Genomic DNA, 19344 nt, shown 5'->3' with positions numbered 1-19344 from the left:
CTACCTTCATAAATGTGAAGGACCATTACATGGAAGAGGGATTACATCTGTTTTTGTTTTTGTTTTCCTGATTGGCTGAGAGTGAATCAATTAGTTCAACCCCAACTGCTTAGTTCTATCTAGGTTTGTAGGGTGGTATTCTAGGACAAAGAGCACCATGCTCAGGGTAGGGAAGTTTAGGAAGTTGCCCATCATTATGGTATGATGGGGACTCCAGGTGAGCCAAAACCACTGTTGTGAGATGAACCACTTAGACAATAAAGTTACTTTGCAGCTTTTGACTAGTATTCTTTGACACGAACTGCCAATTACCTTGCCTGGATGTATTATTTGTAAATTTATATGCACTCTTTTCCCTTGAGAATAAATCCCAGAAAATGAGCTGTTGTGGTCTAGAGGGTGTTGTGGACAGAGGTAAAAAGGCAAAAGGGGAGCAGATGCTGAACTCTGGATCTAATTATCTTGGTGGAAGCTGAATAGGGAGGTCAGGAAATTAGGGATTTGGGTGCCATAAATATCTGAACCCCAGACTAGATCCTTGTATGCGAAGTAATAAGCGTGACTATTATCCAAGTAGACTCTTTAGAGCAAGGTTACAGGGAATCCATGAAAGGTCCTTTTCCATTAGAGAGGCCTTTATGAATTTTTGACTTGGGCAATCTAGAATTGTGGTTCATATGGTGCATTTGTCAGGAGTAAAACAAGACCTCATACTTCTGGCCAAACTTGCTGAAGTGTAGGTTCCTTTTTCCAGTCTTTCTTCCACTCGTCATTACGTATCCCTGGGAGAGTAATCCCAGGTTCTCCTTTAAGGAGTCACAGCTAAGACCTTCCATCCCTGGAAAGATCTCCCACACATAGATGCTTTCCTCTCTTTTTTATCTGTATTACAGGATGCTTGTTTTCAATCTCGAGTTATCAAATTCATTCCACGGTTTTCAGAAAGGTGATGCTGTGGAAAAGTAGAAAGGACACAGGCCTGGGGATTGAACGATTTGGGTCTAGTCCTACTTCTGCCATAAACTAATTGGGTGCCCTTGGGCAAATGAATTTCTTTGGGTGGGCCTCCGTGTCTTCATCTATAAAATGAGAGAATTGGATTAGATGATCTCCATGGTCCCTTCCAGCTTTGAAATCCCATGACAACAATATCAATGGTCTTGATAGAAGAGGAACATGGGATCCGAAAAGAATGAAGATATTTCTACTTCAGTAGTTCAATAAATCCCTAATCTCATTGGGGTAAAGGAGGCATGCTCCCAATACCTACACCAGTGAATTTAGCCACCCCATCCCCCCCACATCTTCTCATCCTGAGCAATTTTTGGCTGAGTCTTTCCATAAATCCTCCATATGGGATCTGCCTAATACCCTGAAGATCCTCCTTGTTTCTCTTGATTTTTCATGGACACTCATGCTGTACAGCTGTCATCCTTCATATTTGCTATAGATATGGTCCATCTCTTCTGGCCATACATATCTTAGATGATTTCCTCTATAATTGTTCTTGCATGAGTCATCACTAGTCATGTTGCTGCCTACTTCTCTCAATGAGTGGATAGTGCCCCATTGTCCTTTAGATTACTTGCAGTTTTGATTTTCTTGAGACTTTGATATTCCATGATTCATAGACGTATAGTATCACTAAGAGAATATTAGTGCTAATAAAATGGACTTCTGTGGCAACAAGGAGCTTGGGATCATTGAAAGTGCTGTGTAGTTTCTCTTTTCTTTTTTCTTTTTCTTTTTTTTTTTTTTTGGTGAGGCAATTGGGTTTAAGTGACTTGCCCAGGGTCACACAGCTAGTAAGTGTCGAGGGTCTGAGGTCAAATTTCAACTCAGGTACTCCTGAATCCAGAGCTGGTGCTTTATCCACTGCACCACCTAGCTGCCCTTGTGTAGTTTCTCAAATACCATCTGGCCTGATGTCTTCCTCTTATTTAGATCTGAGCACATCTCACTGTCCATCTGCATCATCTGTCTAAGATGTTCCTGGTAGTCTTGATAAACTTACTCAATACTTGCCATATATGAGCAAAACACATTTTTATCCACTTTGACTTACGGATGTTTCACCGTTTTGTAGTATGGATGCATAATCCATGTCTTTTGCTCGATTGTGACTAAGGAGATCTTGTAATGTTCCAGAGCTAGATGAAATCAACAACATGCAGTACAAAAAAAGGTCTACCTGGAGAACCTTTCTGTTGGTAGGGAAAATCCTTCTCTTTGGACTTTGCATAGAATAAGCTATCTTCTGTGACACTGGTGAATGCTGTTAGTGAGTATATATTTCCTTGTTTGGATGGAAAGAATGAAATACTGATTGATGGTGATGATGGTGGTGGCCTTGGTGGTGGTGATGGTGGTAGGGGTAGATGATCTATTCTTCTGGAAATACCTTTTTCCCTATTACTCTGAGAAAGAAATGAATTACAGAATCATAGGATCTTAGAAGGTCAGAATTGGAAAAAAAAAAAACCCAAAACTTCAGATACCTTCTAGTCTACCTAATAATGTGTGAATCAACTTTAAAATATTCCTAAATTGTGGCTTCTAGTACTTGTAGTCATAGGGAACTTAGAACTTTACAAAAGTAGCATATTCTGTTTTTGTACAGCTCTGACTGATGTGGAAATCTTCCTTCTATTCATCCAAATTCTGCCTCCCTGTTGCTTCTACCCATTGGTCTTTGGAGCCACATATAAGTCCAATTTGAATTCCAGATCATAGCCTTTAAAATATTAATCTCCCTTAAATCTTCTTTTCTCAAAGTTAAACATCATTAGCTCATTAAGATGTTCCTTAAATGGTGTAAACTCAGGTGCTCTTAACCTGGGATCTTAAAAAAATACTTGTAAAAATATTTTGACAATAGTGTTTCAATATAATTGGGTCCCTTTTAAAATACCATGTATTTTATTTTATTCATTTAAGAACAATATTCTGAGAAGGGGTTCATAGGTTTCACCAGATTGCCAAAACAGCATAAGAACCCCTGAATACAGGATCTGAGGGTCATAGAGCTAGAGTTTAACAGGGTCTATTACGCCATCAAGTCCAGACCCCTTATTTTACGCATGTCATGCTATTCATTTGATAGTGCGCCAGCTAGTCAAAGTGTTTCTGAAAATTTGACATCATAAATGAACACAATCTTTGATTTGTACTGTCTAACCAGAACAAAATTCTGTTAATGCAGCCTTCTTTACTCTGAACATAATTATCTCCATTAATCTGGTATAAGATTGCATTAGCTTTTTTGAAGCTTGCTGTTTCACAAGTAGTCTGCTGTTGACTAAAACCCTTGTCTTTTTCACATGAGTTGCTGTCTACCCATATCTCTTCCATCTTGCATTAGTATAGTTGTTACTATTGTTGTTTTCATGAAGAGGATTTTACAGTCATTCATGTTAAATGTCATCTTGTTACATTCAGCCTAGCAGTTTAGCCTGTTTCTTGGAATCTTGATTCTATCATCTAAAGAGTAAAACATCCTTTTGAGTTTCACATCATTATGAGAATTGATAATTATACTATTGCTATCTTCAAAATCATTGAACAGAACGAGACTAAAGATAGGTCTATATGCCATGACAATGAAGATCTAACAGGTTAACAGCAAACCATTAACTAATACTTTGGGGCTTCAACCAATTATTCACCTGCTTAATTGTGCTACCATCCAGCCCACATTTCTTCATCTGCTTCTCAAGGTTATCTCAAGAAAATTTTTTAATATCTTGTGGAATCCAAATAAGCCATTTTCTAGCATTCAGGCTGATCTTGCATCCTTCTAGCAATATGTTTCTAAAGTGAGTAGTTGGGCATATCTTTTTTTTAATGACCTTCATGCTGGTTCCCAGTAATTACCCTTCTCTTTCTCCAAGTCCAAAAATCATCTATTTAATAATACATTCTAGTCTTTCCCAGGAATCAGCATTTGGCTCACCATTTTATAGTTTTCAGAACCCCTCTTTTTCTGCTTTTTGATAAATAGGACAACATTTACAGTTTTCCAGTCTTCTATCACCATCCTCTTCTCTCTGATCATTCACAAATCACCATCAGTGAGCTTTTGCAAATCCACCCCCCACAACCACCACCACTCCTAGCTAAAGTATCTAGGTCAGGAGATCTGAACTTGTTTTGGAGTAACTAGGTGCCCATTTACTATCTCTTCAGTTATCTTGGATACCAATTCCTTTTTAAAATAATAATTGACCTTTACATTGCATTTTAAAGTTTTCAAAGTGCTTTACGTACATTATGACATTTGAATACCAAAACACTCTATTTAGTAGATACTACAGGTATTATTTTAGCATTTTACAGATGAGGAAACTGAGGCTCAGAAAGATAAAATGATTTGCCCATGGCCACACAGCCAGTAAGTGTCAAAGGTAGGATCTGAAACCAGGTGTTTCTGTCTTCAAGCCCCGTATTATATACTACCCCGCCCCCCTCAAACCCTCACCACTGCCTTTCAACTTCTTAACCACTTTTGGTTTTTACCTTTTCAAAACCTAGAGATCATTCTTCTTGACAGGGGAGATGGAAGCAAAAAAAGTGGGGGGAGTTGCTTCAACTTGAAAAAGGTTCAACTTTCATCTCTGAATATAACGTTCTACCCCCTTCCTCAAACAACAGGCTGTCCTTGTTCTTCTTGTGATAAGAGATTGCTTGCTTAGCTGCCTTGGCAATATTATAATTACAAAAGATACCTAATTACATTCTAGCTCCTTGGAATGGGGTCATGATAACTGATTTCTTCCTTATTTAATTACTGTCAGAACAATAGGTCTTAGAAGAAGGGAACTGTTACAATGAATCATATGACTGGGTTGAGGAGGCGGTTTTCTATTATTAATAAGCTTAGACTTCTTGCATCTTCACTTGACCTCGGATCCAGCATAGAACTTGTATTGGGGAAAACAAAGTGTGATGATTCCCTCAAACCTCCAAGGAGTGTTAAAGAGGGAGTTGTAAAGAGAGACAATGTGGTCCAGAGGAAAGGGTGCTTAAAGTTGTAGGCATAGGAGCTGAGTTCAAATCTCAGTTTTGTATCTTAGTACTTATGTGATCTTTGGGACTTCTCTTCTTGGGATCTTAGTTTCTCATCTATAAAAGCAGGGAGTAATACTAGATGCCCTCTAAACTCCTTTCCAGCTCTGAATCTGTGAATTTTATGACTCAGAGACCTCAAGGTCCCTTTCATTTCAAAGTCTGTGAATCTAAGATTCCAGAAAAGAAAAAATAAAGGTAATTAATTAAATGAGAACACAAGTTCTGAGTGGGTCTTAAGTAATCTCTTTCCTTTCTTGAGTTGGTCTTTCCCTTTTCTCTCTTCCTAGTAAATGGCAACCCTTTTTTCTCTTTCTTTCTCTTCTTGGTTTGGAGCTGGGAGGCCTACATGGCCTTCTGTCAATGTAGGTCCAACCAGGTCCAAAGGAGGTCACCTAATTCCATTCTATTTGCAGGAACACTTACTTTTTTTGTTTGTTTTAGCATCATTGTGAAGATTCATAACCTCAATTTACAGAAGTCATTTTGGATGATTTTACATGTTTGTACTTAGCTAAGAAAGTTTCCTGAAAAGTCCATCTGTTTGCAAGTCTACGTCAAACTTCTCTCCATTCTCTGGGGGCGGGGGGGGGGGGAAGTCTCTATTTAGTGGAATTCAGCCAGCCTCAAACCCAATGCCTAAGTTACTTCTGGTGGGTCAGTTGTAATGCCCATTTCCTTCTCAGAGCAGTGCTGTTAACTCATTGTTGGAGAGTTCTGAACAAAGCAGTGCCCTGGACACTTGTTCTTTGTTTATGATGAAAATAGGGCTAATCTCCAATACCATAGAAAATCTTCTCATTCTTACCTGGTCAGTTTGCATCTGCCCCAGAGAGATTGCTCTTGCTGCTGTTCCTGAGTGCTTTGATCGGTCAGCTCAAAAGCAGTCAGTGGCAGCAGAGCTAGAGAGGGTAAAGTCATAAAACAAGGCGCATTGGGGATCCCTAAAAGAGGACAAATAGAGGCTATTATTTCATTGGAAATAACCTATTGGGAATCACGATGCTTCCTGGTATTCTAGAACAAAGGAGAAGCCTTTAGGGATAGGTGAGGGACAGGAAAGCAGGGAACACTGAAGTTACTTGTAGCAGTTATTTCCTTTTTTGAAAAAAAATGGGGGGCAGCTAGGTGGTGCAGTGGATAAAGCACTGGCCCTGGATTCAGGAGTACCTGAGTTCAAATCCGGCCTCAGACACTTGACACTTACTAGCTGTGTGAACCTGGGCAAATCACTTAACCCCCATTGCCCTGCAAAAAAAAAAGAAAAAAAAAAGAAAAAAATGGGCTTGAACTTTTGAATCTCTGGGATGAGGCCAGAGTCTCACGTGGCCAGGATAAACTTTTAAGAAACAACCAGATCTATTTGCTAACTGAAGATTAGAAAGGTGACCCAGGTGTCCTAGAAAGAAAAGATGAAACATATTTTAAAAGAAGTATGTATTTTCTTAAGAATGGTTTGCTTATATGTATATGTATATACATATGTGATCCTATGATCCCATATGCATAGGGCAAGAGAACTTTTGTTGAGGTCTCCAGCTGTCAAACATGCTTTCGTTACTTCTGCCCTGCAGCAAGAGTATATTTTAAAGGAGGTGACATCAGGCGACAGACTCCAAATTTTAACTAGTCACACAAATTACAGACCTTTATTTCAAACTGCCCTCTTGACCCCAGACATCTGTTTCTTCCCTACAATGCAGAATGAGACACAGTCTAAATCAAAATGACTCTCATGGGCAATTCTGCAAAACAAATACAACATGCAGAGTTTTCCAATGCTTCTCCTGCTGTGCCCGCCTGCTCTGTCTTTCTATGCAGGCAGGAGTTAATAGTCAGAAGCCTTTTATACAACAGGACAGAAATGTTCTTCTTGCTAAGGGTCCTGCTTAGTCTAAAGTAAGACAACAAAGGGTTGGGCAAAGTGAACATACTTCAAATAGGAGGCAAGTGTCCCAGTTCTGAAAGAATTTTAGAAAAGGCTATTTGGAAGAAGGTTTGTATCCACCATCCCCAAAGGGGAGAACTGGCCCCCACTGTATCATTTCAATATGTTCCAGCATGTTGGAATAGGCATGAGTACTAGGTCTGCTAGCTTTTTAAATTTCCACATCCAAAGTACAACTCAGAGAAGATTTAGAACCTACATTTAGGATAGAAGAGCCAATTCAAAGATGTGGCACCAATCTGGGGCCACGGGGAATAGCTCGAAATCCTACTGCTTCTAGCGGTAAACAAAAGCTATATGAACTCAACAGCAGGGGAAATGAAGGCTGAGGCTAATTAGCAACGAGAAAATCTCTCCTTGTCACCATTTTGTCAAGTTGGGGAGGGGGTGGCGAATATTAGACAACAAAACAACCCAAATCTAGTTACGATATTTGCATTACCTGTGGATCGGGTTCCCATTACACACTAGGATTTGTACTTGACTATGATGGGAGTAAAAACAGGTGCTTCCCACGCTCTTATCACGGTCTTTGTGCACATCTAGCCTATAGCCCTATCACAGCCTGTTAAACAGCTGAGTTTGAAACAATAATGATACATAAGAAACACTGGCCTGAAGGCACGTCTGTCTTGGGATTTGGCCATTTACATTGATTTTTAACACACATTTTTCATGAAACACAAATATTTGCCATGGCAACTGCAGCATCACATGACACCCTGATACATAAACAGGCAGAATGTTTCTTAAGGGGAAATCACACACAGAAGCTGGAAAGATAGTGAAAAAACTCAGAATATTTGAGGAATCGAAAGATAAAGGTTTGAGGAAGACAGAGAAGAATCCAGTCTGTGGATCCAGTAGTATTAAGTAAGGTCTTCTGTGCTACTACTCTTCAGGGTCTTTTAGCTAGGACACAGCTATAAAATGACAGAAAGAGAAACCACAATCAAGACAGCTGCCCTCTTTCTATGTAAAAAAAATAATAAATAAAAAAGGCCTTCATTATCACAAGTTTGAATCTGACCCAGAAATCTAAACTGGTAAGGCTATATTACCAAAGTCTAGCATTTTAAAACAGATATCAGTACTTGGTCAGCTACAATGGGTTATAGACAATGAGATGTCTTCCCATTTTGCAATAATTACCTTTCTCCTCTGTGGAACAAAACCAAAATTATTCTGTACGTACTTTGAGGTACCTTAAATTTCCTTCCTATGTTTGTTTTAGAGACCAATGAGAATGTTTCATTAGTTCCTTAGAATATTTTCAAAACAAAATGCAAGTCAGCAGTTCAAAATCCACATATCAGCACATGAAACTGAATGCCTACAAGAACATATTTATGCATACAACCAAGAAATAAGTTGTGAAAACTATGATCTGAAACATTTTCTCTTTATTTAGGAAGAAAAATATAAATACCACGATTTTAGTTTTAACTCGAGGGATCATTTTCGGTTTTGTTATCGGCTGTGTTTTCAAAATTGATGAGAAAGAGATGTTGGATGAAAGTGGAGCTTTGTTGCCTGCTTCTGCAGGAACCTTGACTGGAACATCTCTGGATTTCAAGAGGTCAACTGAGTCTATGTCAACTATTGACAGGACATTTTCAGATTTTCCTGTATCAAGAGAATAAAATATCTACTGTCATTAACTTCAAATAGGAGGATATTAGACTGCAGAAATTAATGGAGACTATGTAATTTTTACCGGAATGCAAAGCTACCCACTTTTAAGAATATGGTGTGCATGAAAAATCTGGGGTTTTAAATTTGGAATATGTAATTGTTACCTTCACAAAAAGTTTCACCATAGAATTCCTTTAACTCCCATTGGCAGCCCCAACAAGGTATTCAAAATAGAATTTAGTGCATATATGGCTTTTCAAGAATGCTTCTTTTCCTTTCAGGAACAACTATATGCTTGCCAGTCATTAGAACAGAACATACATCTTTTTCCTATTGCTCAGTAGTAAATAAGGTTGCTCTAGACTAAAGCTTCCATTTCTTTGTACTGGGTATGGACCAAAGTTCCATCAACATCATTGCCAATGGTCATAATTAAATACATAGAAAAGAATTCCTTGATTTAATGAAATTTCTGTTTTATCTTCTCACCATTTCTCATTACATTTTTCTTCCATTCAGATATTCAGAAGAACCAACTGATATTGATCAAGATATGTGTTTGTTTTCAAAGAGGACTATGATATTGGGGTGCTGTCATAACTTGCACTGAATTGGAATTAAATGAGGGATGGATCTTCAAGGTCACCAACCTCATTCTCTCCTCCAGAGCCATCTGGGTCCAGTGGCAAGATATACATCAGGATGACTAGAGATGTCCCTGGATGTTTAAGGCAATTGAGATTAAGTGACTTGCCCAAGGTCACACAGCTAGTAAGTGTCTGAGGTGAGATTTGAACTCAGGTCCTCTCAACTTTAGGGCTAATGCTCTATCCACTGTACCACCCAGCTGCACCAATAGAGCCATTAGAAATACACAAGCTATTTTTTTTTCATCCCTTCTAGCAAAAATATCAATCAACAACCTCTGGGCAGAGGCTGTTTTTTTTCTTTCCTTGTATCCCAAGATGTTAGCAGAGTACCTGACACCTAGTAAATACTTAATAAATGCTTGTTGATTGACTTAACCTTTGCTGCCACATTTCTCAAATACTATCATTCTCTTAATGTCCTTAGCATCCATTCACTCCTTGCGTCTCTACAAATCAGTTTTCATGCCCACTGGTTTACCAAAGCTACACTGTTGAAGGTGCCTGTATCACTAAATCCAAAGACGTTTTCTCAGTCCTCATCCTCCTTGAACTGTCAGTCACATTTAACACTGTAGGGTACCTTCTCCTCCAAATGCTGCCTTCCTTTGGGTTACACACATTGCACTCAGTTTCTGGTTTTCCTTCCATTTTTGTGAATGCTATTTCTTTGCTTCATTCTTTAAGTCCTCCCTACTCAAGCATACCCCAGGAATGACTTTATCAATAGGTAGCCACTTACATAATGTGATTTGCAGGAGTATTGGACATATTTCCCAAAATATCAATCCCGCTGCTTGTTGTGGGAATTTCATTCTTTTGAATCTGAAAGGCTTTTCTCTTTAAGAGTTCCCTTGAGATGAAAAGACCCCTGAGAGGGGCCCTTTTTCCTTATTAATTTTAGCTTTATTTATTAAGATTTTAGAAGAGATTAGTCAGAATAGATATGGGAAAGCTAGTTGTTGCTTGCCAGGAGAGAAGGAAAGAGTACAAAGAGGAGACAAATTTGCATCACTTTATAGCTTTGTCTAGGACTAGTCTTAGTCTTCACCAGGGTCTTGATCCTTTGTTCTCTCTCTCCATTCTGCTCAGGGCTTCAAATAAACAATCTCTGTGCCAATTTCTCCTCATTCTATTTCTAGGCTCAACTTTCCATCCTTACTCTCCTCCTAATGCCACTAGAATCCGGAAAATGTTGCATCCCATTTAGACTTATTCTCTAACTATGGTGCAGGCTCCCTCTCAAAGCCCACCCACTCCATTACCCCTTGGAATCAATTATTTCCTTTGAGTTCCTTGTATTCTTATTGGAGTTTTTTTTGTTTGCAAATAAAACTGTAGTATTTTGTATGCCCAAATTGTAGTCCAGGGGGCAGCTAGGTGGCACACTGGATAAAGCACCAGCCCTGGATTCAGGAGGACCTGAGTTCAAATCCAGCCTCAGACACTTGATACTAGCTGTGTGGCCCTGGGCAAGTCACTTAACCCTCCTGCCCTGCAAACACCCCCCAAAAACAAACAAACAAAAAAACCCAAACAAATTGTAGTCCAGATAAAAGAGCAGTCACTTTCAGATCCCTACAGATATGTCAAGGATATATTTCATGGTTAATGCTTCTTAAGGGAAGTTTCATGTTTTAAAGATATTTTGGTGTCCTCTTATTGGAGATTCCTTCCTTTTAAACATAAAATTAAGCTAAAAGTTCAGTTTAGATCGACTTCCGAGGTAGAGCCAAGATGGCAGAGGAAAGGCAGTGAACTCTTGAACCCATGAGATGATCGCTCCAAAAAACATCCAAATAACGCCATGGGAAAATGCCCAGAGCAGCAAAACTCACAGAAGAATGTGCTGAAATCATCTTCTAACTAAGAACGGCTTGGAAGGTCAGAAGGAGGGAGCTGCTGTGCTGATACTGGAGTTGGGCCCAACCCCACAGTCACTCTGACACAGATCTAGTCCCAGGAAGGTCTTACCAGAGAAGGAGACCCCCAGAGCTTCTGAATCAGCTGAAGTGCAAGTGTCGTCTGGAACTAAGCTCACAGTCTAGTGAGAGAGCTGAGCCCTGAGCAGGGGGGAGACTGCAGGGATCTATGCTGGTGCTGAGAGAGAACTTGGATTTTTCACCCCTGCTGAGAACCAGGAGGTAGGCTTGAGTAGCAGTGGCCCAGGTCGGGGAGGGGCACAGGCTCATCAGAGCTAACAACCACAACACACAAAGCTGGTTGATTAGCAAGTTGGTCTGGGGTCATCTACAGACCAGGGAACAGGCCAGGCAAGTGAAGAACCTGATCTTCCTTAAATCATACCACTGGGACTTCTTAAGCTTGGGATACTCCAGCCTGGAAACAGTGCCCCACTTTAAGGAGCTAAAAGTCAAGTAAAAGAAAGGCAAGATGAGCCGACAGAGAAAGGTAAGGACCATAGAAAGTTTCTTCAGTAACAAGGAAGATTGAGGTGCACCCTCAGAGGAAGATGTCAACATCAGGGCCTCTATATCTAAAGCTTCCAAGAAAAATACGAATTGGTCTCAGGCCATAGAGGTCTCAAAAAGGACTTTGAAGATAAAGTTAGAGAGGTAGAGGGAAAAATGGAAAGAGAAATGAGGGTGATGCAGGAAAGACATGAGAAAAAATTCAACAGTTTGAAAAGTCAAATTGGTCAAATGAAAAAGGAGGTACAAAAGCTCTCTGATGAAAATAATTGCCTAAGAAAAAAGATTGAACAAATGGAAGCCAGTGACTTTATGAGAAACCAAGACACAATAAAGCAAATACAAATGAATAAAAAAATAGAGGGCAATGTGAAATATCTTCTGGGAAAAACTGCCGACCTAGAAAATAGGTCCAGGAGAGATAATTTGAAAATTATTGGTCTACCTGAAAACCATGATCAAGGAAAGGGCTTAGACATCATCTTCTAAGATATGCTCAGGAAAAATTGCCCTGAAATTCTAGAAGAAGAAGCTAAAATAGAAATTGAAAGAATCCACCAATCACCTCCAGAAAGAGATCCCAAAAGGAAAACTCCTAGGAATATTATAGCCAAATTCCAGAGCTCTCAGGTCAAGGAGAAAATATTGCAAGCTGTCAAAAAGAAAGAATTCAAGTACTGTGGAGCCCCAGTCAGGATAGCACAAGATCTAGCAGCTTCTACATTAAAGGACCGGAGGGCATGGAATATATTCCAGAGGGCAAAGGAAATGGGATTACAGCCAAGAATCACCTACCCAGCAAAACTCACAATAATCTTTCAGAGGAAAAAATGGGACTTCAATGAAAAAGAGGACTTTCAGATATTCGTGATGAAAAGACCTGAACTGAATGGCAAATTTGACTTTCAAATACAAGACCCTAGAGAACTATTAAAAAATTGGAGCTGGGGACATACCTGGGGTCGTACAGTGGATGACTGTCTTGTGTCTGAGGCCGGGTTTCGGCTGGGGTCCCCCTGGGTTCAGGGGTGATGCTTTGTCCACTGTGTCACCTAGCTGACCCATGATGACATCTTTAGGGTTAAATTGAGGGGTGAAGGGAATGAACTGGGAGATGGGGAAGGGCAGAGGTGAAATCCTATATGAAAGAAAAAGGAAAAGGCTTATGGAGTGGGGGATGAGATGGGAGAGGAGCAGGGCAGTAAATGAATTTTACACTCATCAGAAAAGGCTCAAAGACCTTAAACTCATCAGAGCTGCCTCAAGGAGGGATTAACAAACACACACCCAACTGGGTGGAGTAATCTATTTAATCTGGGCAGTAAATAAGCCTAATACTAATCAGAATTGGCTCAAAGACCTCAATCTCATTAGAATTGGCTCAAGGAGGGAATAATGTACACACTCAATTGGGTGGAGTAATCTCTCTAACCCTGCAGGAAAATAGGAGGGGAAGGGGATAAAGAGAGAGGGGCAAAAGAAGGAAGGGCAGAATGGGGGAGGGGACAGACAGAAGAAAATCCCTTTTGAAGAGTGATAGGATGAAAGAAGATGGATAATAGAATAAATATCATGGGGGAAGGGAATAGGATGGAAGGGAAACAGTTAACAATTATAATCATGAAAAAGAGAAAAGGGGGAAAAATTGTACAAAAAATATTTATAGCAACTCTTGGTGGAGGCTAAGAATTGAGAATCAAGGGAATGTCTATCAGTTGAGGAATGATGGAAAAAGCTGTGCTATATGATTGTAGTGGAATGGTCTTGTGCTACAGGAAATGACAAACAGGATGATCCCAGAAAAACCTGGAAAGACTAATGAACATCAATGTATAGTGAAGTGAGCAGAGCTGAGAGGACATCGTGGGTAGTGACAGCAGTATTGTTCAGTGAGCAATTGTGAATGACTTAACTACTCTCAGCAATGCAATCATCCAAGACAATCCCAAGGAACTAATGAGGAAGCTTACTATGCACCTCTATAGAAAGAACCGGTAAAAAGAACACTTGTGGATTGTACATATAACCTGGATGTGATCTTGTGGAGGGGGGAGGAAAGGGAGGGAGAAAAATTTGGAACTCTAAATTTTATGAAAATGAATGTTGAAAACTACCCTTACATGTAACTGGAAAAATAAAATCAATGTTTGTTGCTTAAAAAAAATGTTCAGTTTAATTTTGGGATAAGTTAAGATCACAAATTGGGTCATCTACTTCTGCTTGAGCTATTACTTGATTATCTGAAGAGGAAAAGATTACTTCAGATGGGGGAATCACTACTTCACTGGTCTCCTATTTAGTAATGCAGGCTTCACCATAAAAATCGGAACCATCATGTTCATCTTCTTCACCCAGATTCCAAGTTTCTGATGGTTTTGGTGGGTAGTTCTCCATATGTAAAATAGATCTTTTAACTTTGGGGACATTTGGATTTGGATTTTGTACACTATGTTTAGATTTGGATGGAATCCATGATATATTTGTTAAGCAAACATAGCAATCCATTGAAGGGTCTTTTCTGTTCTCTCCAGATCTGGGGAACCACAATTGACATGAGACAAGATCTATGTATAAAGTGAGTTAATAGTTTAACAACACAAATGAGAGGCTCAAACCTAATCCTGATCACTTATATTGCAACCAAAATCAAGTTCAGAAACCTTAACAAGAGTATTGAAGTTTTATTTGTGAAATGTAAAAGTTAGTTCACTACATATATAACAAAAACTATTCAGATTGCTATACTTGTGTGGCAGACTGAGAATTTAAGTAATGCACACCATCATCTTCAAAGTCCAAAATGAAATTAGAAACAGCAGTAATGGTTTCCGGACTACTCCTCTAGCACACAACTGACAGAATAGTCAGCTACATATGAAGAATTTCATTGAATAACTGAACAAATATGACTATTCCCCAGTCTGCCATGTTACAAAAAAAGTTTTTTGGGAGTTCACACAGCATGCAAAAACAAGTCAACTACAATTAACTTCTCTCTACCTCCCCTCCTTACCTTCTCAATAGTCCTGTCCCCGAAACAAATTACAATTTATTATGGCCTCATTTTGCATGATTAATATCAAAATCAACACATATGACTCAATAATGATGGGTGACTGAGAAATTGCATTAACATTTAAAAATTTAAAATAAAAGCCAACAAAAATGTCTAAAACAAGAAATTTCCATGTAGTAGCATGAGTGCTAAACAGTGTGATAATTAACTATGTGAAGGACTTTGAAAAGTCATGAAAAAGTCATCTATAATAATAATAATAATAAACCCTTATATTTGTGTAAAACTCTGCAATTTTGGAAGTCCATTCATAGATAGTATCTCATTTGACCATCACAGCAATTCCATAGGATGGCCAAGATAAATATTATTGCCTTGCATATAAAGAAACTGAGGCTCAGAGAGAGTAAGTGATTTTACCAAGGTTGCATGACTTATAGTTCAAAGAAAGCTAGAGAAAAGGGCTAGGATTTTTTGGGGATTAGGGATATTTGACTGTATCTGTAGGTCTCCTTCAGTATCCTTGCTGCAGGAGGCATCATAAAGACAATATAGGATCTTGTTTTCAAGATGTCCCATTGGAACAATGAAAGTTTATCATCCTTCCTCCTTCTGACTTCAGTCTTCACCCAATCTCAGAATCACAAAATTTGAGAACTGGAAGGAAACTTAGTGGCCCTTGAGTCCAAAACTCATGTCAAAGGAACCCCCACTATAATGTACCTGGTCAAGCGGTCATTCAGCTACTGCTTAAAAATTTCTTCAAGGAGGGAGTACCCACTGGCTCCCAGGACAGCCCAGTCTACCTTGGGTGAGTTGGCTATAATGGTTAGGAAGCTTTTTCCAATATCTCGCCTAAACTGGTTTCTTTACAACTTCTACTGATGATTCTTGATCCTGTCCTCTTGGCCAAACAGAACAAGTCTAATATCAAGTGGTTGAAACCTTATTGTTGACTCTCCACTGTCCCTCATTTCTTATATCCTGTCAGTTACCAAGTTCTGTTGATTCCACCACTGAAATATCACACATGTTTCCTCTACTCTTCACTCCCTTGGTGACCATTTTACAGTAGGCCCTCATTACCACCTTAAGTACCACACTGGGCAGCTAGGTGGTGCAGTGGATAGAGCACTGGCCCTGAAGTTGAAAGGATGTGAGTTCAAATCTCACCTCAGACACTTACTAGCTGCGTGACCCTGGGCCAGTAGCTGAACCCCAATTGCCTTAAAACATCTGGGGCCATCTCCAGTCGTCCTGATAATATATCTTGCCCCTGGACCTAGATGGCTCTGGAAGAGAAAGTGAGGCTGGTGACTTTGCACAGCCCTTCCTCATTTAAATCCAATTCATTGCAAGTCATGACATCTGTCATGGTCCTCTCTGAGAATGAAGGACAAACAATAACAACAATACCACGTTAGGACAAACTTCCTAACATCACACTGACTATTGCCTATCATACACTTTACTTTCTAGTCTTATGTTGCTAACAAACTAGAATACGTGTGTTCTCCCATACATGCCCTATGTTTTTCTGCCTCTATGTTTTTGCTTATGATGTTCCTTATGCCTCCAACATACCCATTTGCCACTCCACCTTTTAATTCTTATATAGCCTATGAAGCCCAAGTCAAAAGCAATCTACTTCAAGAAGCTTTTGCTGATTCTCCCTCCTTGCTCCCACCTACCTCAATAATGACCTAATTTCCCTCATGTAGTATTTTACTTGTACCTCTGTTTATATCAGTATTTAATTTTGTTTTAATAAAAATATATATTGTCTTGGGGACAGTTAGGTGGTGCAGTGGATAAAACACCAGCCCTAGATTCAGTAGGACCTGAGTTCAAATCCAACCTCAGACACTTAACACTTACTAGCTATGTGACCTTGGACAAATCAGTTAACCTTCATTGCCCAGCCAAAAAAATTTATTATTTCATCTGAAAATTTTAAAAACGTATACATTATCTTATTGTTATTTGTGTACATTTCATATTCTTCTACTTGACTATAAGTCCTGTGAGGGGAAAGACTAAGTTTCATCTAAGCTTCGCAGTCCTCAAAAGGTGCTTTACAGAGCTCTGCCTAGAGTCAGCAATAAACACGTTTATTGAATTGAATAGAGTTTATGATGATTATGTTGGAGCTTTTTATTCAGTACACTGTAGCCCAAAGTCATTACAATTGCCCTTTGATTTTCTCATTAATTCTGAAAAAAACCTCCTTGTTTAATCACTGAAGATGTTAGCTAAATACAAATATTCTCATTTTTCTTGACAGATAATTTATTTACTCCCTTAATTGTACATAGGTTATAATACTCACCTATGCTTTTCATCTTAGATGCTTTATAAGAATGAAGGAAAGCAGATTTAGGTATAACAGGTGGAGTTTCAAAACTAATCTTTGCTGCTGGTGGGATCAGTCCACGTTGAATCATATTCAAAATACCTTTAAAATGGTAGGACAGAACATGAGTTGCTTTCTAAATAATAGTAATAGTAGTAATAATAATAATAATAATAGTAATAATAGCAAGTGCTTTAAGACTTGCAAAACACTTAACACACATTATCTCATTTGTTTTTTCTATGAGTTCTAGAAATTCTAAAAGCCTTTCTATAGAGTTCCCAGACACATAGGTATAATATTTCTTTATATAAAATTACATGAATCACTTTGAATCATTCAAATCCAAGAAAAACTTGCTACATGAATCATCCAGGTTTTATACTGATTCTAACCAAAGAAAGCATAACTTTCTTAGTAGGAGTAAAAATGAAATTTAAAATTAAAGGGTAATTTACAAGATAAAAGAGTCCTGGGATACAAGGAAAGGTTCCTTTGGAATCTTTGAAGAGAAGTTTGGAAGCAGATTTTAGGTCAATGAGATCTAAGGCCTAGGGCTGGATCTTGGGATTCTGAACTGAGGTAACTGCAGATTGTGTCCTAAAATTGTTTTGGTAAGGTGGTTGATTGGAATTTAGGACACATTTTCAACATAGTGGTTTGTCACTAGCCCAGCCCACAAGTGCCTATTTAACAAGAATTACCTGCACATATACATACATACATATACACACACACGTATGTATGTATATTTCTATGTATGTATACACATATACACATATTCTATTCTAGAACTTCTCATATTTTATAATGTTTCTATGGGGAAAAGCATTCAGAGATTCAACTTTATGTACAAGGAATATGTCATAGGATTTAAAACTGGAAAAGAACTTAGAACTCATTTTATACATGAGGAAACTGAGAGGCCAAGGTAACACATGATTAAAATTCAGGTCTTCCCACTCCAATTCAAATGTTCTTTCTATTTCAACAAGCTTCCTCTCTGGACATTCCATCTCCTATCTGCACCTTTGCACATACTACTGTTCCTTCTTCCTCTCCATCCCTTAAGAGAGGTTCTTCCTCCCCTCCATTTCTTAGAATTGTTGAGCTCCCTTCAAACCTCAGGTTAAATACCGCCTTCCTCTAGGAGGCCTTTTTGGATACATCTCACTACTAGTGCCTTCAAATTTATCTTTGTATTTTGTATATACTTATATTTGCACATGATGTCTACCCTGATCGAATGTGAAGTCCTTTTTCATTTTTGTCCTTTGGTCCTTAGCCCAGTACTTGGAACACAGTAGGTGCATAATAAATGCTTGTTGGTTGTAAATATAGATTTCAGTTAACCATCCGGATGTGTTAAATGAATTGGAGCCAATATGTTTGTCTAGGGTGACAGAAGAAAGAAAAGCAGGATGATATAGGGTCAAATCTTACCTTACAAGATTTGTAAGGTAGATCTTACCTTACAAAATGTGTGACCCTAGGCAAATCATCTAAACTCTCTGATCTCTAGTTTCCTCATCTATAAAATGAGGGAGTTAAACTTGACAGCACCCAATGTTCCTTTCAGCTGTAAACCTATGATCCTATGAAACCGATGAAGTGAGAAGAGCATAGCCACTAGAGGAATATGCACAGGAAGGGATCAGCAAGAGGATGCAAAGCAGCAACAGATATAGAGAAAGTGCTTTTGAAGGGTTGAAGAAAATCTAGAGAGTGGGTTGTTTCTGAAGAAAAGGGAGTTTCCAGAAAAATGGTCAACAGTGTCAGACATTACAGAGAGGTCAACAAAAATGTTAACTGAAAAAAGGCAACTATTTGGTTTGGCCTTTCTAGGACATCACTGCAAGACTGAGTGAGAGTTCTAGAAGAAGTATATGGCAGATTCCAGAAGCGAGATTATAGAGCTGAGGGAAGAATCATAGAAGCTAAGACTATTAAGGTGACAGGCACACTAAGCAATTGTGTATAAACAACTTTTCCAAAGGAATAGGAGGAGAGAGATGGGGGTGGCAAATAAATGAGGTAGAAGGATAAAGGGAAGGCTTGTTTTAAGTATAAGGGAGACCTATGTGTGCTTGTACATAGTAAGGAAAAAGCCAGAGGAGGAGAAGGATATCTGAGAGAAACAGATCAATTTCTGGAGCAAGGTCTAGGAGATGGTAGGGAGTCATGGAACCAAAGGTAAAAGTGGAAGGATTAGCCTTACTGAGTAATAAGAATAACCTTTTTCTTCTGAG

The 19344-nt window shown here is 38.9% G+C and overlaps 1 protein-coding gene across 1 annotated transcript in view; it reads right to left on the bottom strand.

Annotated features, from left to right (window-relative positions):
- The window catches only part of IQCH (IQ motif containing H), a 176041-nt gene extending 158855 nt beyond the window's left edge, over nt 1-17186 (bottom strand). Inside the window, exons 1-2 of the mRNA XM_043983514.1 lie at nt 17063-17186; nt 2292-2359 (exon numbers count right to left, since the gene is read on the bottom strand). Coding sequence (XP_043839449.1) covers nt 2292-2359; nt 17063-17186 — 192 coding nt within the window. The remainder of the gene's footprint in view (nt 1-2291; nt 2360-17062) is intronic.
- Nucleotides 17187-19344: the final 2158 nt, after the last annotated feature.

Source organism: Dromiciops gliroides, chromosome 2 (genome assembly GCF_019393635.1).
Source record: "Dromiciops gliroides isolate mDroGli1 chromosome 2, mDroGli1.pri, whole genome shotgun sequence".
NCBI classification, from domain to species: Eukaryota; Metazoa; Chordata; class Mammalia; order Microbiotheria; family Microbiotheriidae; genus Dromiciops; species Dromiciops gliroides.
This window is presented reverse-complemented; position numbering and strand designations above follow the sequence as displayed.